The 17,380-nt window shown below is 49.3% G+C and overlaps 3 protein-coding genes across 9 annotated transcripts; 1 reads left to right on the top strand and 2 right to left on the bottom strand.

Moving 5' to 3' along the window:
• Positions 1–898: 898 nt before the first annotated feature.
• Positions 899–9,512, bottom strand: LOC122364423 (distal membrane-arm assembly complex protein 2-like). 2 transcript variants are annotated; one of them, XM_043334776.1, is made up of 7 exons: positions 9,198–9,512; positions 4,127–4,251; positions 3,641–3,823; positions 3,293–3,380; positions 2,851–2,983; positions 2,284–2,449; positions 899–1,819 (listed from the first exon to the last, which is right to left on the bottom strand). In XM_043334776.1, the coding sequence occupies exons 2-7, from the start codon at positions 4,243–4,245 to the stop codon at positions 1,522–1,524; spliced, it is 987 nt and encodes a 328-aa protein (XP_043190711.1). In that variant the 5' UTR covers positions 4,246–4,251; positions 9,198–9,512; the 3' UTR covers positions 899–1,521. The 2 variants fall into 2 exon arrangements, with proteins under 2 accessions (XP_043190711.1, XP_043190710.1); XM_043334775.1 differs by lacking the exon at positions 9,198–9,512 and adding an exon at positions 8,553–8,695.
• On the bottom strand, positions 4,668–9,767 carry LOC122364422 (leukotriene A-4 hydrolase-like). Its single transcript, XM_043334774.1, has 2 exons — positions 9,599–9,767; positions 4,668–6,982 (listed from the first exon to the last, which is right to left on the bottom strand). Exon 2 carries the CDS (start codon positions 6,970–6,972, stop codon positions 5,134–5,136), a length of 1,839 nt encoding a protein of 612 aa, XP_043190709.1. The 5' UTR covers positions 6,973–6,982; positions 9,599–9,767; the 3' UTR covers positions 4,668–5,133.
• Positions 9,768–9,876: 109 nt separating this feature from the next.
• Positions 9,877–16,085, top strand: LOC122364421 (MAP7 domain-containing protein 1-like). 6 transcript variants are annotated; one of them, XM_043334770.1, is made up of 10 exons: positions 9,877–9,988; positions 10,309–10,472; positions 10,779–10,947; positions 11,318–11,456; positions 11,813–11,882; positions 12,187–12,754; positions 13,121–13,988; positions 14,154–14,227; positions 14,485–14,617; positions 14,857–16,085. In XM_043334770.1, the coding sequence occupies exons 2-10, from the start codon at positions 10,432–10,434 to the stop codon at positions 15,132–15,134; spliced, it is 2,340 nt and encodes a 779-aa protein (XP_043190705.1). In that variant the 5' UTR covers positions 9,877–9,988; positions 10,309–10,431; the 3' UTR covers positions 15,135–16,085. The 6 variants fall into 6 exon arrangements, with proteins under 6 accessions (XP_043190705.1, XP_043190706.1, XP_043190704.1 ...); XM_043334771.1 differs by having other exon boundaries at positions 9,924–9,974; XM_043334769.1 differs by having other exon boundaries at positions 9,966–10,085.
• The last annotated feature ends 1,295 nt before the right edge of the window (positions 16,086–17,380 follow it).

Here is a 17,380-nt window from a genome sequence, read left to right as displayed (position 1 = left end):
AGCATTTGTGTTTGCTCATTTACCGCACCAATGTTCGCCAGCGGTGGTGACTTTTCCTTACCTGCTCACGAAACGTCACACACGACATGACGTCACCCGAAGACGTCATCAAAAAGTCCAGCTCTTAGGCGTGTCCCATTTTTGTGTCAACTGGCTTATTGACAACTTCCAATAACAGCAGCTGATACTAGTAAATGACGTAGAAGAAATTAACGTTAACGCCGTTTTTCTGAAAATATTTACGTGTGAATTGAAAAAGTGTGCAAGTGTTGTTTTTGAAACAACTGATTCAATAATTATTGACTTGTTTTGACATTTCAAAATTGAATCAATAATGTACAGACTACAGGATTCAGGAAATTTGTGAAATAAGGCATTGATGACGTCATTAGCCTATTTTAAAACTTTACAGGCAATGCAAAATATAAAGCCTTGTACAAAATGATGTGGCCTTTAGAGTAGCAAGTTTTTAGCTCCACACGAACACGAACATTCAAATTTCTTTGCAACGCAGCCTCATATCAATGAATCCCAGGCTAATGTGGCGAAACCTTTTCGTTTGTGCAATACCTTTTGTCATTTGTGTAGAGTGATTGAATGCCCACCCGAGCTTATACACGTGTCAGCGCTGTTTTTTTTGGGGGGGAGGGGGTACCCAGGGTGCTACCGTAAACCGTCACTCAGATCGTCTTCTGACTGGCTGACATTGCTTAGGCCGGATTCAGAGCATTCGGGACGGCAGAGCGAAAGCCTCTACGTGATGATTCGAAGAATCCGTCGTCCAAGGTCGAAGTACCATCTGATGTGGCAGGGAGGCGATTCTACGTGACGCCGCGTAGGATCTTTGCGTAGGGTCATTTATCTTCTAAGTGTTTCCTTTTCCGTTCAAACATCCAGCAAAATAACAAAACATATTGGTATTTCAAAGTTAAAACCGACAGGCAGAGCAAGCTAATGAGGCCAACAAGCGCTCTCCTGTCTCCTGGACTCAAAACAAGCCTCATTCCCTAATCGACATAGTTCGCTGATAAAGTCACCGGAGAGTCGCCGTGCAAGAACAATTTCCAACAGACTTGCAACTACGCGTAATGCATACATCTGTGCACGAACAAGGTCTACGGGCTTGTAAATTTGACGAGACAACTAGAAACAACAATCCGATACGACTCACAAAAGTGCATCGAATCGTCGCCAGTACAAAACCTAGCAGCCACACTATGACACTCGCCGAGTCTCGACCGATCATTGGTGATCACTTGGGTCATTCGTGATCGGCCCCACTCAGACACAACAGAACAACTTAAAGGCGATCGAGAGCCACATAATGACGGAAAACGTCATATCCTCCGTCCTGGTGAGCCAATAGAGACTGCAAATTACCCGTGGGTAGCGACATATTGTTCACAAGGCGACCTTCGAGTGGGTCACCGTTTTGGTTCAGTCATTACAGTACGTCATTTTTCTTGACTCGTGAATACAACATCACATACCATCAAAATGTCAGACCCTCGGGCTGTTAAACTACGTCGCTGTGGACCCCGGTTTTGATTGGCCGTCAGACGCCGACCCGGACTGTGTGGCATCACTTGACTGGCTCTGAGTAGCGGCCGGAGCCTGTGTCTCCGTTTCTGATTGGTCGCCTCCGGGCGCTTTGAGCTGCGATTGGCTCTCGGCGGCGGCCAGCAGGTCGTCCGGCGGAGGCTGCAGCACGTCCACGCCTCGGATCTCCAGGCCGGGTATGGCGTCCTCCAGCAGGAGACAGATGTAAGGCAGGATACGGATGTGGTCCATGCGCTCCAGCGTCAATGTCTTCAGCTCCCTGCATCGAGAGGACCGGGACGTGGTAAGTGGTCAGCAGCGCGCGGAGTGAAGCGAAGGACAGACCATTTTGTGGTAAGAGTGCAAGTGCATTATCTCTAACGGGTGAGTCGACCGGTACAGTCGTATGAAGTGGAAAGTGATCAACCTCAGGCAAACAATGACAATCCGGTTACTCGATAGGAGAAACATTACTACGCGCTAAGTCACAGCTGATAAGCGCGTACGTGATGCAAAAACAAAGGGCAATTCGTCGCAAAAACCTAACACTCATTTTATTTGCTGTATAACATGTGTAAAATATGTGTTTATGTGCAATCAGTGCATACGCTTAACAATAGTTAAAATAATTTTGATTAGTATGTCCAATGACACCAATACGACTCATATTCACTCCACGTAGCGGTGCCGACACTCACATAACTCGCCCCGCCTCTCCCGTCTAGCCCGCCCCCGCCGACTCACTTGAGCTGCGCCACGCCCTCGAGGCCGGTCTCTGTGACGCGCCGACACCCGCTGAGGTCCAGATGCTGCAGCGTGTGTCGGTACTCGCCACAGACGCGGTCCACGCACCAGTCGTCCACAAAGGGGCAATCGCGCAGGTACAGCGCGCGCAGCTTCGATAGGCGAACTGTGAGGGCAGTGCGGGAGGGTCAGAGAGATCAAGTATCTCAGATAAGAAGGCTGAAGGGTGTCAATGACAACACACAGGACTAATTAAATGCCTTTAAATCCAAGGGCAAATCCAGTTAAGATGCGGAGGATGGTCACATAACATGGCTGTTGAGCTTTATAATGCGTCACCGCTTAATACGATTTGCGACTTTTTGGTAAACGTTTTTTTTTTTCGGCATACAAATAATACCAGCCTTCCAGCATAAAATCATCACATTTTACACTAGCCTCAGACAGGATCTAAACGTCATTTAGTCTCTAAATTATCCAAATGTCCCACATGGTCCCACCCACTGAGGAGTTTCAGAACCCAATCTTTGACCACGCAACCCATCGACATATCCAACGTCCACTCACTGAAGTTCTCGAGTCCCTCGTAGACGATCTCAGTACCACTGGCGTCCAGCTCTTCCACATACATGCCGTGTGTGTACCTGCCCGGCAGGGGCACGCTGCCCTCGGGGGAGCGGGTCACCCAGCGCGGGTCTCCCTGGCGGAGGAAGGGAAAGGGTAACGGCGGTTAGCGACAACATAGATGAAAGCGAGCATTGCTGGAACCATACTGGAACGTAACTGGTTGGCGTTCAAATAGCGCTAGTGACAGTACATACCGCTTGCAAAATGCAAGGGAGCATGAAGCCGGACATCGACATTGACGATCGACATTCACAAGGCTGCATTGAAACAATTTCAATCTTACACATAACCGGATAAAAGCCACCACCAGATCAATAATCGAGCAGACCGTCGTAGACCTGTTTCTATTAACTGTTAAGATATTCACTGTCAGTGACCTCACCTGTAGTCTGACCCTGCCGCCTCGGGCGATGATGAAGTGGGCAGCCGCCAGGTCAAAGCCCAGGATCTGATGGCGTTCCTCAATGAACCTGGGCGGGGAAAATGGCATTCAGAGTCAATCCTTGAAGTAAAAGTAAGTCAATAGTTTTATGTCGCAAAGGAGGAAAAAGTAAAACGAGAAAATGAACAATGCCTGGCTAAAAATTAACATAACACGATCCGACGTTTCAATTACATTTTATAATTGCAATTTAACCACGATTGGTTAACATGCCTTAATTTCGATTCAAAGCTCGTAAAACAAACAGTACCACGCGCGGCGTGCAGCATCCTCTGGCAGGCAGCTCACCTCTGTTGGAGTACCCTGTTCTCTTTAACCTTGTCTTCCAGAAACTCCACGACGGCCTCCTTGCTGAATTTCATAGTGTTGAACCGCTGCAGCAGCTCCACCGTCGAGGCCTGCTTGGGCTTCAGCAGCTCGAAGACGCTATAGAACTCGAGGCTGTGCCGCTTCTCCTCCTCATCCATAATCCTGCCGTGAAGGTGTGGGACGGTCAGCGTACCTGATCAAGTTAGCTCACTGCACGGTAGTAAATTCGACTCTAGCCGAGCGATGAATTATGCTTCAGGTGGGGCACAGGCCGACTATGTACGGCAGTAAAAAAGCTATCCCGGATAATAGTTATATCGTTTCTAGCATCTAGTTGCTGTCTTCTACACGCGCACTTTTGTTCCTCTCCTCTGATAACTCGTTCACCTGAATACACACCCTCTCCCTTTAACACACACACACACACTCTCCCTCCAACACAGGCCCTCTCTCTCTCGGACGCACCTTCGCTCTCGCTGTGAAGGGCTCTCATTATCGTGATTTGCTCCCGAGGCCAGCTGACGGCGTAGGACAGTCAGCTGACGCCTCAGATGACGACCCGAACGGCATCGGAGACCCAGCATCGTGACCTGGGGTCAGGAGAGGTCGGTTGGGTCAAGAGGGGTCAACCGAGTGGCTACGGAGGCCCAGCATCGTGGCATGGGGTCATGGAGGTCAGCTAGACCAAAAAGGTTCAAAGTGATGAGCATCTTATGTCGGCATCTTATGTAACAAGGTCGACGCATTGTTATCATAGTTTATTTTGAAAAAAAAGGGTTTCACTGATTTAGGTCACAGCACATCGAAAAAGTTTATACCCGAAGCAGAGATGGTCGTCGAGTTAGGTTAGACGGTCGTGTCGTGTAACATTAACTGCCTAGTTAGCAGTTGTCACAAATGTTTTGAGAAAAAAATATATGTATAGTTACTAGTTAGTGCTTTTCTGTCGAGGCGGTCTATGCAACATTCAGATACCCAAACCAAGGTTATAACTTATAAGCCAGAGTTAGGTAAAGTACCTCCTTTATTTTTGACCAAACACCAAACATACAAAACAACATTCACCAGCCAGCTACAAACTAGCTAAGTCCAAAAAAGATACAAAACATGCGAAGTAACAACTTGCGATGCTCACTGAAAGTCAGCAAGAGTTATACCACTGATTGCATTTCAGAGTTATCGAGGGTTTCAATGAAGAACGTTTGTAACTGAATTCAATTTTACGCTATCGTCTGGCTATTGGGTCGATTTAACACCGCTTTAAAATCATTCAATAAGCGCTCGCAATAGTATCAGCAATAGCGTTGAACGGTCCGTAAGATTATCACAAGGCCTTTCAATTATGCGGAGATGAAAGCAAACACGAGCACGGAATCAAAGGCCTAGACAGAAGAAAACATCACAGACACTACGAACTACTTCCAATGAAGACCCCCATTCAAGCAAAGTCCGTCTCACTTCACCACTCCGCATCACTCGCTAAGATGCAGATCTTTGCCGACTGTGTACACAGCCACGTGCATCATATTGGGCTTATTTCTCTCGAATGTGGCAATCGCCTTCGGTCGAGCCTCTTCCCAGGCGTACAAGTCACGGTAGATCGGCCTGACGAACTTCATCCTTCCCTGGGAGGTCACGAACTCCAGTGCTGGCTGCAGCTGCCTCTCCCACCGGGCAGCCAGGCCGAGACGTAACCAGCGGAATCGGATCTCACTGTTGGCACGCGCGTCCAGATCATACAGCTCCTGCATCTTTTCCAGCTTGTTCACCGGCAGCGGCGGCGCTTCTAGGAGCTGGGCCAGTAGCTCGATCACCTGACCTGAGGTCAGCGGGGTCAGGTCATCGGCCGAGAACGGGCACGGCTCGTCAGAATTCCAGGCCAGCCAGCGGGAAGACAGAGCCGAACACACGTCCGCCAGTTGAGAGTCGAACTTCGGCTCCACTGGCGGCATGCCTGGCGTGTGCAGCCAAGCCTCCCAGTCCACCTTGTCGAATAGACCAGGCGTCGGAGCAAAGTACTCTTCCAGAAACTTGCGGAAGTCGGCGCTGTCGATTGATTTCAGTCGGAACTTCTCCACGTATGCACGCAGGAACGGATCGAAGACCGTCGGCCCGCCAGCCAGCTGTTCCAGATACCAAAGGAATGCGTGACCTTTCTCGTAGGGAACCGTCGAGAAGGCATCATCGGGGTCTACCCCCGCCAGCTTTGGCGACAGGCAGGTGAGAGGATCATCGGCACCGCGCGTACGAATCGTCTCACGGAGGCTCTTCCATCCTCCAGCTGCCGAGAAGTGTCTGGCAGGCTCACCGTGCAGCCGCGCCAATATCTTTCTCTCGAGGAACATGGTGAAGCCCTCGTTGAGCCAGAAGTGCTCCCAGCTGCGGTTGGTGACCAGGTTGCCGGTCCAGCTGTGGGAGATCTCGTGCGCCACAACATCCACCAGCGAGCGGTCCCCGGCGATCACCGTCGGTGTGATGAACGTCAGACACGGGTTCTCCGTGCCACCGAACGGGAAACTCGGCGGCAGCACGAGCAGGTCATACACACCCCAGATGTACGGGCCGCAGAGTGCCTCGGCAGCCTCCAGCATTTTCTCTGTGTCGACAAACTCGTGCGCTGCACGGTCGACCACACCGGGCTCGGACCAGACCGAGCAGCGCGGTCCGAGTGGGCGCGACTCGAGGTCGCCGACAGCCAGAGCGATCAGGTAGGCCGGCACGGGCACTGGCTGGCGGAACCGACACCGCGCCACGCCGTCCGCCTCCTCTCGGCCCTCGCGGAGGCCGGACATGAGCGCCGTCAGCTCAGCCGGCACTGTCAGCTCAGCCGTGTACGGCGTCTTCACGGCCGGCGTGTCCTGCAGCGGCGCCATGGAGCGGCAGTGGATAGCCTCGCAGTGCGAGTACACGTACGGCCGCCGCCGTCCGGCCGTCTGCTCCGGCTCCAGCCAGGCCAGCGCGGTCGACTCGGGCCGCGTGCTGTACTCGACGGTCACAGTCAGCGGCTGGCCGTCCTCCGGCGGCAGGGAGACACGCAGCGGCGTGCCGTACGCCGTGTGCTCGTGCTCCGACTCCAGCTTCCACTGGAGCGGCGCGCCGTCCTCCAGTCGGCACACTCCAGTCACCTCCAGCCCGCGGGTGTCCAGCAGCAGGACGGCAGCCGCCGGCACACGCCGCTCCACCTGCAGTTCGGCAGCACCATGCAGCCGGCGCGCCTCAAAGTCCACCGTCAGACGCAGGTGGACCGAGGTGACGGCCGCCTCGTGCGGGTTGGAGAACGAGCACGGGTCGTCCGGGCACATGGCGGCCATGGCGGCGACGCTGAAACGACGCGCGAACGCTGCTGAAACTTGCCACACCGCTGAAAACGGCAGCTGATTACTTCTGTGGAGGAACGTGTGGCAGACCAGAAGATGACAGCTTTTGCACTTTTTCTTACTTGCTTTTTATAGGAAATAGGTAGTAGGTAGCAAATATACAGTGCTATGAAACAGTTTTGCATTGATATTTCCAAGCATTACACACAAAACAATGCGAGCATACTTAACTAGGTGCGTTATTCAGCTCTTATAAATCACCATTCACCAGCCAATATAACTAGCCCATCATAGCAAGGTCAAGCTACAAATATCAGGGTGTTATGGCTGATGTATATACAAACAGTAAGTAATCTTTTGGCAGATATAACTTAGCTGTACTTGCCAGCATCAGGGGCTCAAGTCTCAGGGTGTTTTTTTTTCTACATTTTTGGCATGCCATTTAATTGAAATAAAACATTAATCAAGCAGGTTGCATGTAAAGCAATAAAATACCCTACAGTTATGCATGTAGTTGTAGTTGCATGTAGTTGAATTCTGCAGGGGCGGCGCTGACCTATTGAAAGTAGGTAGGCACTTGGTAGGTAAGGCAGAAAATCTGAATGCGGAATAGGTAAAGGAGAGGGGGGAAGACAGCCTTATTGCTTAGTCGGGATGCGTCAAGCAGCGACAGCAGCGTCATCTACAAAAACCATCAACTTAACTAGAGCTTACACGTCTGCCGCCAGAGGCAAACTAGTCTCTCAGTAGGAGTCTAGTTCGTTCAATATAATTTTTAAGTAACAATAGAATAACGCAACAAGCATAACAACGCTACGTACGCTGAACTTATGATAAAATTGATAAAGTAAAATGTCCTTTATTTTACGATAAATGGACATTTTAAAAAGTTAGGTTTGAGAGTTAGAAGGTAGCACCTAGTCGATGTGCCGACCATCTAGACCTTTTCTACCAAAAGGCTCAATAGCCTCAGCATGGCAATAGTCGATAATCTAGTAGGACGACTGACGAGGTAGGCACAACTTAGGCAAAGGTTTTCGTCAAGGTTCTTATAGTACGATCTTTGGGTGACGTTTTTTGAAAAGTTTAGGAAATTCTCTTTCGTTTCAACGCATTTTGAAAAACGAGAAACAAAAATTTTTTTAACAAAAGCAATCAAGCAAACATAAGCCACGATATATGTAGTGATGATTTAGACGCAGGGGAGACGGCAATTGACGTAGGCACTGCCTACCTTGCCTATATGGGAGAACCGCCCCTGGAATTCTGGCTATTGATGACTACACAATAAGAGGTCATATGCATGTCCATTATCTGTCAAAGTCATAGTAAATCTTGCAAAATACACTTTTGGTGTGCTTGTAAGTTGCATACCTATCATCATTTATCATCGTGTATGTGTATGTTTCACATAAGTCAAATAACTAACTGCTAACTTCTAACAATTACACCATTAACTTTACAAAGACAGACTAATTTATCTAATTTACAAAGTTACATCATATAGGTAAAATGGAATGTAGGTAAATGTGTATTTCTAGTTTCCACTTTAATCAGTCAACAATCTTGCTTACCCTTACAAATAGCAAAGCAAGAGCAATCAGCACAACTTTAGAATAGCATGTCATGCAGGTTCTGATCTTGATCATCATTAGGAGCTGCTGCAGGCTGAGATTGAGTGGATATTTTAGAGCACAATTGAAGTTGGCCCACATAATTTTAGACTATCTGTCCCACATCTGACATCCTCATTTGAAAAGGCAATGACTACTCTCACCAACCTTACAATTCACATGTCATGACTCAGGCCATCACAATCACTGTCAACTGTGAGGTGTCAGTGATGACCAATCAGTCGGAAGTTTAGAATGTCTGGATCTATTTTCCTCTTTGCAAGAAGTCCAAAACTAATTGTACTTGGTCTGTACCCCTCACAACGAAAAATAAAGAAAACTACAAATTTAATCTGAAAAAAATACAGTTAATTTTTTTAGCTACAGCCTGCACATATGAAAGCTGAAGTGAAATCCAAGAAGTTTTTTCTTTAAGAGTTCCAGCAATAACTAAAGCTGTGTCAAACTATAGCAGTGTTAAAACACCACAGGTGTTCAATAGATACGGAAAATTGAAAAGTGGTGTTTGATGCAGATAGCAGGGACAGTGCTCCCCAAAGTTTATACAAAGCTCCTCAGCCTTTGCTTCCTACAACCACAACTCACAGTGCTGTCCTATGAAAGATGAAAGGACGCCGGTGAAAACAGGGCGCCGGACTCCGGAGGGCATATTGGGTCACGTAACAATCGGAACTTCTCCCCCTGTGGGCCTTCTACATGCTAACTGTCACGTGTGAATTTCACGAGCCTTGATCCAATCGCCCCTGGTGCCCTGTTTTCACCATCGTCCCTATGAAATAATGAAAGCCAAAGCTGTAAGGCTTATCTGTTACACTCTTGGTCCAGTAAAATTATGTTGTGAAGAAAAGAACAAAATTTTGTCATCTCACTGTTGAGAACAGGGGTCGAATTGATATCCAAATTCCAAATCATGACGTGCGTCAAGTCAATAATGCAAAAGAAAGCGTCAATTGGCGTCAATAACAATAATGCAAAAGAAAACTCACAGTGCGCAAACAGACTGGGCGCAGACTAGTGAAGGTCGTTCCAACGTACACCGCAGAAAGGCAGAAAGAAACTGAATAATCTTCAATCGCTTCTCAATCAAATCATTTGCAATTGAGAGTCGTCAACAAGATACCTAAGAAACGTCGTCAATTCGCAAATTGTACGAAATTCAGTAAATAGCGAAAATGGCGCAAGAGATACGAAATACAACGCAGTGTAGCGGTGATTTATGTACAGAGCTGGAGGCAGCCGACTCGTTGCTAGGCAACTTGCTGCTAACTAAGAAAAAAATTCCCTTATTAGCAGGTTGCCATAGAAAGTTGAAGCCGACCTTCGGCCATCAATAATGAATGAACAGTCGCTTTTGACCTTTTGGTGAATTGAAAATTGTAGTGAAGTGTCAATGCATTCCAATTCAAATTATGTTGTGGTTTGATGGAGTGGTATGTGCGCAGTGCGCACTGCGCGCTGTGGTCAAGGCCCATGGTGCTGACTGAACTTTCGGTCAATTGTAATTTTTCTCACTTGTTTTTTATGTGAGGCTTAATTTTTCGGACACACAAGCTACCTTTCATTCTTTGGAGCATTCATCAATGTGAACGAGAACTGTTTACTTTGACTTTGACTTTGACTTGCTGATATTTCAATTTGTGAAATATTTCTGGACTGATTTGTATGAATATATGTACTGACTGTGATATACTGGCAGCCAACACAAATGGAGTCAACCATAACTGGCATGCAAGGATAAGTACCCACGGCTACCTCTGTCACTTCAAGCCAAGAGGAGCTTCCTTTCAGCTTGGACAAATGTGATGCAGCAGTAGAAACTATGCTGAGCATAGCAGATGAGCTTAAAATCATACAGCAAAGGTAACTACTAGCTAGCATTACACATGGGAAAAGGCCAATGTGCTGGTTAGATTTAGCTCTCAGTGCATTTGGGGGATGAGCTCAGCTTCAGGGACTGGGGACATCTTCTGGCTAAAGACATGAGTGGGGAAATGGTTGTTGACTAGCAGCAAGCTAAAGTGTAATGCTTAATTTGTGGTGTTTTGTGTAATTTGATATAGCTTTAAGCTTTTTAACCAGGTTAAGGCTGAGGGAGACGAACAGGTGAACCAATGCAATCATTTTTGTCATTTAACACCACTTTTTCCCGTCCGTTCTCTCCGACAGTACGACGGAGGAGGAGCGGCGCCGGCGCGCGCAGCAGCTCCAGCAGCGTCTACAGGAGGATGCGCTGCGACGCAAGTTACGCAATGTGCGCCTCATCGGCAGCGTGGAGCGGCTGGCCGAACGGGCCTCCTCGCTGCGTCAGCTCACCGACAGACTCCGGCTCATAAAGGTTGGACACGGGCCTGATCCGCTGTGCGGGGCAAGTATACCTGCTGGGTTTTGAGCCGAGGACAGCTGTATTGTAAGAGGAATTGAGTGACAGTCCATGAATGAATGTCTCGCTGGTCGGGGTATGGTAATGCGAGAGTGACTGCCGTGTTGTGCGAGACTGATGGGATGGGTCGCGGTTTTTGGCGGTTTTGTAATTAATCTGACTAATGTTCAATTTTATCTGTTTTTTTTTGGGGGGGGGCATTGTCGTTCAGCTACCAGTATCACTCGCTATGTCAATACAGTTGTTGATGCTGCTTTCTCTAGTTCCACATAAGTCCAATTTTGTGTGACGACTGACGACCTCCTCGTTGTTTGTCGACTCGTAGCGCCAGTACGAGGTTCTAGCCACACATCTGCCTGATGATGACCCATCCAGCCAATCACAGCTCGCCGAACCGGCGGCAGCGCTACGTCACAGCCAATCAGTAACCTCTGTGGGGGAGGCAGAACACCATCGTCAAACCGGTGAGCAAATGTCAGGGTAGCGTCTTCTACTGGCCCGGGCGAACGATATATTTTGCTTCAACTGTATTGCATTTGTGTGATCAGCTGGTGCTTTCCAAAGCTAATGAAATAAATGCAATCGAATCCGAATTCGTAGTGTTGTGTGCTTTCTGTGATTTTTGGCTGCATTTTTGGCAAATGACACTCTACATAAACGTAGTTAAACGATTCTGACTTTATTTTGCGGTTCGTGTTGTAATGCTCTTCTCGGTACCTATCGAAAATATCCGTTCCTTCTGTGTTTAGTGCACTGATGAATCATAGTGCTTGGTCGCTGATTGCTTTACTTTCCAACTCACAGCTCGTTCATGTTTCAGCGCTGAAGGCGGCCAGTGGAGATCCGACGGCCGACTTATCACATCTTGTGGAAGGCTATTACGACCCCCGGTAAGGCATTGCAAGTGCTTTCTTTACTGCTTATTTTCATTCGCTTGACTGATCTTGACCACCTTTTACCGAGAACTCTCGTGGTTAGTGGTTGTTTATGAACTTGATGATATTTGTAGACAGAAGCATGCCATAAGTTCTAACTTACCATACATTGTCGTGAAATGAGGACACAGAATTCAGTTACCAGGATACACTGGCAATGCCGTTGCCCGCTGTTGAAAATTGTTGGCCGTAGGTCATCCTAATGTCTGTCGCTTCATTTCTGTCATGTTCCTCGCCTCACGTCCCGTTCTCCCACCAGGCTGGCGGCTCGTGGGTGGCAGGGCGCCGCCGACCCGTGGGGTCCGTCCTCGCAACAGCTGGGCCGGGACGAGCTGGGTCGCTCCACGGAAAGCCGAGCAGCTCTTCTACGCTCGAGGATCGCCACTTCTGCCACCGTCCGCAGCGAGCCACCAGCGCCGCCTGGCGACCGCGGCGTAAACTACGGAGCTGTCGGAGGACAGACCTGGGAGCGAGGGAGAGAAACGGAGTGGGACCGCGACGCGCGTGGTCCCGGTCCTGGTCCCAGGGACCCGTCCGACTGGGAACGCTCGGAGTGGGACCGGTCCGGCCCGGGGGAGCGGAGCTCAGCGCCCATGCAGGACCGCTCTGTGTCCGAGTACTCGGTCTCTGCGCCGGGCCGACGTCGGGCGGCGCCGCTGGCCTGGGACGGCACCCTGGACGGCGTGGCCAGCCGCTGGGGCACGCTGGAGCGGCCGACAGCTGCCGACGAGCAGCTGCAGCAGCTGGACAGCGCGCTGGCCCGACAGCGGCAGCTGCTGGCCGCCACCGCGGCGGCGACGGAGACGGCAGCGGCGAGGGACGCGGAGGTGGGTAGAGACTAGAGACAAGGGTTCAGGGATATCGGAGAATAATAGTGAGGAATTTATCATGCCGGGTTTTTGGTACCGTGCTGCTTCGAGTCAGGACTGAACTGACTGGAAACCGAACTTTGTGGGATGGTGGCTTATGTGCGAAGGATGAGTGTAATTTTGAGCCAAGGGAAAGGGCTCACAATTTGTCATTGCCTTTATCCGTTGAAATTCGTCAGTGACCAATAATGCAAAAGATCATGTTGATTTTGAAACAAGATTTGAAGGTAATTCATGATTAAATTCAAATAATAGCTCGATGATTGAAAAAGTGAAATTTTGCTACTGCATTGAATATGACCGCTTTTCTGTTTTCTGTTCCAGGATACCCATCACGCGCCGCTACCTCGCCTTAGAACCGGCTCCTGGCTGGACCCGGAGTCCTCCACGATTGGCCACCGACGCTGGGAGTCTGGACCCGACCCTCGTACCAGCGACGGTGGCCCCCAGTACAGGGGACAGGAACACTACACTGGGGACCACGGTTCGTACCTCGGAGACCAGGGAACCCACCAGATGCCCCGAGAGACTAACGTGCGCTTTGCGGACTCCTCAGACAACGAACGTTATCATATCAGCCACCACCGTGACCATAATAACATCGGCGGAAGATCCAGCCACGGGGATCGTTCCAGTTTCGCTGGTCGTTCGGACTATCTCGAACCTCCAGATGCCAAGCCTCGCTGCCCGGCTCACCAGGCTATGCACGAGGCAGGTCAGACGAGAAGGTATGAAGAGGACGGAGCGAGATTCGAGCGAGATCCAAGCGGCGGGGGCGAGGGAGAGCGATTGAGAGAGATGGGAGAGGACACTGAGAGAGCGGAGAGGCAGGCTGAGGAGCGTGAGATTAGGAGGCGGGAGTCGCTCAGAAGGCGAGAAGAGGAGGAGGAGGAGGAGAGGAGAAGGTGGGAAGAGAAGAGGCGAGCTGAGGAAGAGGGGATGAGGGAGGAAGAGAGGAGGAAGGAGGAAGAAAGAAGGCGAGAAGATGAGATGAGGAGGGCAGAAGAAGAGAGGAGGCGAGAAGAGGAAGAAAGAAGACAAGAAGAGAGGAAGAAGGAGGATCAGAGGAGGCAGGTGGAAGAACAGAGGAGACGGGAAGAAGCTGATAGGATGCGGGAGGAGGCTCGGGCGGCCGCTGAACACTCGACTGCGACGAGAAAGGCGTCAGTCACCTCAAATGCCAGTTCACACGGTGAGAAACGAGAGAGGTGACGATATGGCTTACAGTAACCATGGAATGGCATTTTATGGTCTTGTCATTTCACTGATTATGCATTGGATGTGTATTTGATGACGATGTTTATGTGTGTTCGAAATTGTGTTTTTTTCAAGTTTGAACATATTTTTTCTTCTTCAGGTGTGTCTTGGAACGGTCGGTCCGCTGTGGCCGCTGCACCGCAAATGCAGAGTGGAGCCAATAATGGCAAACAGGTGAGGCCTAGCCATTAGCCAATGTGTGACTTTCGAGGATAATGCGAGAATGTTACGTACAGGGCTCTAGTGATCTGGGGCAGGAGAACAGATTTAAATGTGTGTGCTTAATTTCTTTTTTGATGGTGTTGTGCCATGTGTATGCTTCGTTTTCATTTTGAACAACATTAGATATGAACCTTTTCTGAATGTGCTGTTCAACGATCGACTTATGTCTTAGTTGAAAGTGATTAGACACCCTATTTGTTGCTTTTCAGAATGCGAAGAAAAAGAAGAATATGGATTGGCTGTTGGGCGGCGGCCACTCGTCTGGGGAGTCGGACGGTGAACGGCCAGAGGGCGGCAGAGGCAAACCGACAGGGGACGTGGCATCTGACACGAAATATTCCGGTAAGTTAGTGAAACGGGCTAAACAAGGGACGCAGCTGGAGTGCTTTGGGAGAGAATGGAGTGCTTTACAAGGAACGTTTGGTGACTTATGGTCCTTTGATTGACCGGACATTTTCACCCCTTGTTTTTCTTGTAGGAGCTGCTTTTTCTGTTCTGTCCCCTATGTTCCTTCGTCGAATGGATCTATAGTCCATCATCGTATTAGCAGTGGTCCTGACAGCACACCACCTCCTCCACAGGGGCACCCTCAACGGCAGACCGGCCGGCCGCCGCTAGTCGTCAGAGCTCCCACGGAAGCACCGCCGCCGCCCCGGTCCCAACCGTCAGACGGACGGTCGACACCTCATCGAGTGACGAGACCGCTCCCGCTCGTACCCCTGCCCCCGCCGCCGCAGCCCTCGCTCCCGCTGCCGCCAAGGATAAGCCCATGAAGATACGTCTCGACTCGGGATCTGATTCGTACCACCTCAGCGCCGACCTGGGAGGCGATGAAAGTGATGATGATTTCTGGGGCTGATGGACGTCATCGAGATGTCATTGGGAAGGTGAGAGCGGAAACGGGGTTGGTTGGTGAGGACTTGTGAAGCGATACTGTGCTGGTCCACACATAAGTCACGTGCATGATCTCATGCAGAAAAAACGCAGGCAAAGCTTTAGTCATTCAATTTGATCAAGGCCCTAATTTGATTGTGAAAAAGCTTTGGTCGGGAGTGTTTAACGCGAACATATTCAGAGGGTTCTATGTAGATCAGTCATTCTATTTCAAAACGAAGTAGTAAGTTTAAGTCGACGATTGTCATGAAACTTGGGGGTATCATTTGACTATCGTGCTGGCACCGGCTGCGGATGGAAATCCAGACGAAGAACCCAATGCCGTCCTAATGTGTCACGTTTTCCGTGTGTGTTGAAACTAGTCACTGGGATGACTGTTCACGCCATACGGTATCGTGTGGTATTCACCCTGCAACCCCCCCCCCCGCCCCTTTCTCTTCCACATACGCACACGTCCCTGTAATAACATCCTTTATTATAAACACGCCTACTTTTGCATTGGTGATCTGTGACTACGGATTCCGTCCGCAATGAGCTCAGTATTGTGTTGTGGGTCATTATATGTGCATTGTTCATCGTGCAATGTCAACTGGCCAGTTATTCTCCATGGCTGTTATGATTTCCGATCTCTCTGGTGGCTTATGTATTTTGTGTTACGTTCTGTTTGTCCTATTGTTACTTTGATGGTGGCCCCAGACTGCTTTGCAAGCCAAAGGGCATTCCAAATAATGGAGTGAAATGACAATACTAATCAACATCGATTCGTCTATTGTGTTATTTATTTGTATTTATTTCATTTATGCACTTATTGTGAACGTGTTGGCCGGCACATGGCATATTACTTCTCTTTGTAAAACACGTCAATAAAATCAATAAACTACCTGTTTATGTGGTATTAACTACTTATATAAACAAAGCGTTTATTTGTGATATGAATTCGTAACTGCCCATGCTTGGTTTTAGTGCCTAGCGTAAGTTTAAAATTGCAATGAATATAAACACACTATTATGCGTTTGAATTGTTCCGCTGTGGTTCAGAACGGTTTTGCAGGTTTACAAGGTTGATACATTAGTTCTGTCACCATGCGAATGTCCCTGCCTCGCCCCACTACCTTTCCAGATACCAAAAGCTTCAATGTTTTCCAGCTCGGCCGATCGATGCATTTTTACCGTGACGCGTCAGCTTCATAAACCGCGTTTGACAACGCAATTCGACAGCACATAAGTCAACTGGCACGATACATAACACTGTTGACTAATGAAGAAACGAACTAAAAATCTCAACCAGATGATTAAATGAAATAGAGATAACCATCACAATTTGCACTCGCTATTGAATTCTGCAGTATAAAATTGCACCGTATAATGTGACTCTGTCAGAAGTGTGGCTGTGGCCATTTGTCTTGTCTCTGCGATGAGTAAGTTGTCCATCCTTTGATGAGGTAATGTGTTGTCGGCACTGCCCGCTCAAAGCCTGAGATCTGACAGCGCATATGTCACCGAGCTCGTTACTAAAGCCCGGCGGACGGCACAAAAATCGCCGGCCCGGCAATACCTGTAGGTAAGAACTGCTGATAGGTATCGCAATTTGCACCTGCCGCCACGGCTCCCGAATTGAGACGTCATGCAACCGACTGCAGTGTCTTTCAGCCTCAGGGACGGGCGTAGGGGACCGCGTCACGGGTTCTTGGCCTATCTCACGGTGATTTCGCGACAGCAGCTGTCGCTGCCGTTGAGGGGTGTCGCACTCGACGACTTAGAGGACGTCCGTGTGCCGTGTGGTGTGGGGATGCCGGGTGAACTCGGTAACCGTCGGAATAGGCCTGTCCGGGCGAGTATAAGTCGGCGTTTGAGACAGACGCCGTCGTGTCGGTTCCTCGCTCTTTCGACTGCGTGTACGCACTCTGATGCGATCGCGATCATTTGAACATTGTTTTCGATCATATTTTGCTCCCCGTAGCACTGTGCGTACGCTGTGATTAATATAATATCGTCCACATGTTTGATGACTAGCTGATGATTGTAGGACGTGGGTGGAAATGTAAATTTATCCGTTACTTCTCAAAAGTTCGCATATGTTTCGCTAAAACAGGTGCAGCAAATCTGGTCAACTGAAACTGACTGCGACCCCTCTGTCGCCTGCCTCGGCCCGTTCACCCGACCCTGAGTTGTCAGGCTCGGGTGCCAGTCCCGTAAACGACTCCATCTATT

Source organism: Amphibalanus amphitrite, unplaced genomic scaffold (genome assembly GCF_019059575.1).
Source record: "Amphibalanus amphitrite isolate SeventyFive unplaced genomic scaffold, NRLGWU_Aamphi_draft 000676F_arrow, whole genome shotgun sequence".
Classification (NCBI taxonomy): domain Eukaryota; kingdom Metazoa; phylum Arthropoda; class Thecostraca; order Balanomorpha; family Balanidae; genus Amphibalanus; species Amphibalanus amphitrite.
This window is presented reverse-complemented; position numbering and strand designations above follow the sequence as displayed.

Bases quoted from the DNA above. Each gene is read 5' to 3' on its own strand.
- LOC122364423 (XM_043334775.1), bottom strand. From the start codon at position 8,693: ATGTGGGCCAACTTCAATTGTGCTCTAAAATATCCACTCAATCTCAGC. The intron at 2,984-3,292 runs GTGAGGTCACTG...TTCCTCCGCCAG, and splicing joins GCGGCAGGGTCAGACTACAG to GGAGACCCGCGCTGGGTGAC. The intron at 2,450-2,850 runs GTGAGTGGACGT...CTGCCCTCACAG, and splicing joins CGAGGGACTCGAGAACTTCA to TTCGCCTATCGAAGCTGCGC.
- LOC122364421 (XM_043334770.1), top strand. From the start codon at position 10,432: ATGCTGAGCATAGCAGATGAGCTTAAAATCATACAGCAAAG. The intron at 10,948-11,317 runs GTTGGACACGGG...GTCGACTCGTAG, and splicing joins ACAGACTCCGGCTCATAAAG to CGCCAGTACGAGGTTCTAGC. The intron at 14,228-14,484 runs GTGAGGCCTAGC...GTTGCTTTTCAG, and splicing joins GAGCCAATAATGGCAAACAG to AATGCGAAGAAAAAGAAGAA.
- LOC122364422 (XM_043334774.1), bottom strand. From the start codon at position 6,972: ATGGCCGCCATGTGCCCGGACGACCCGTGCTCGTTCTCCAACCCGCAC.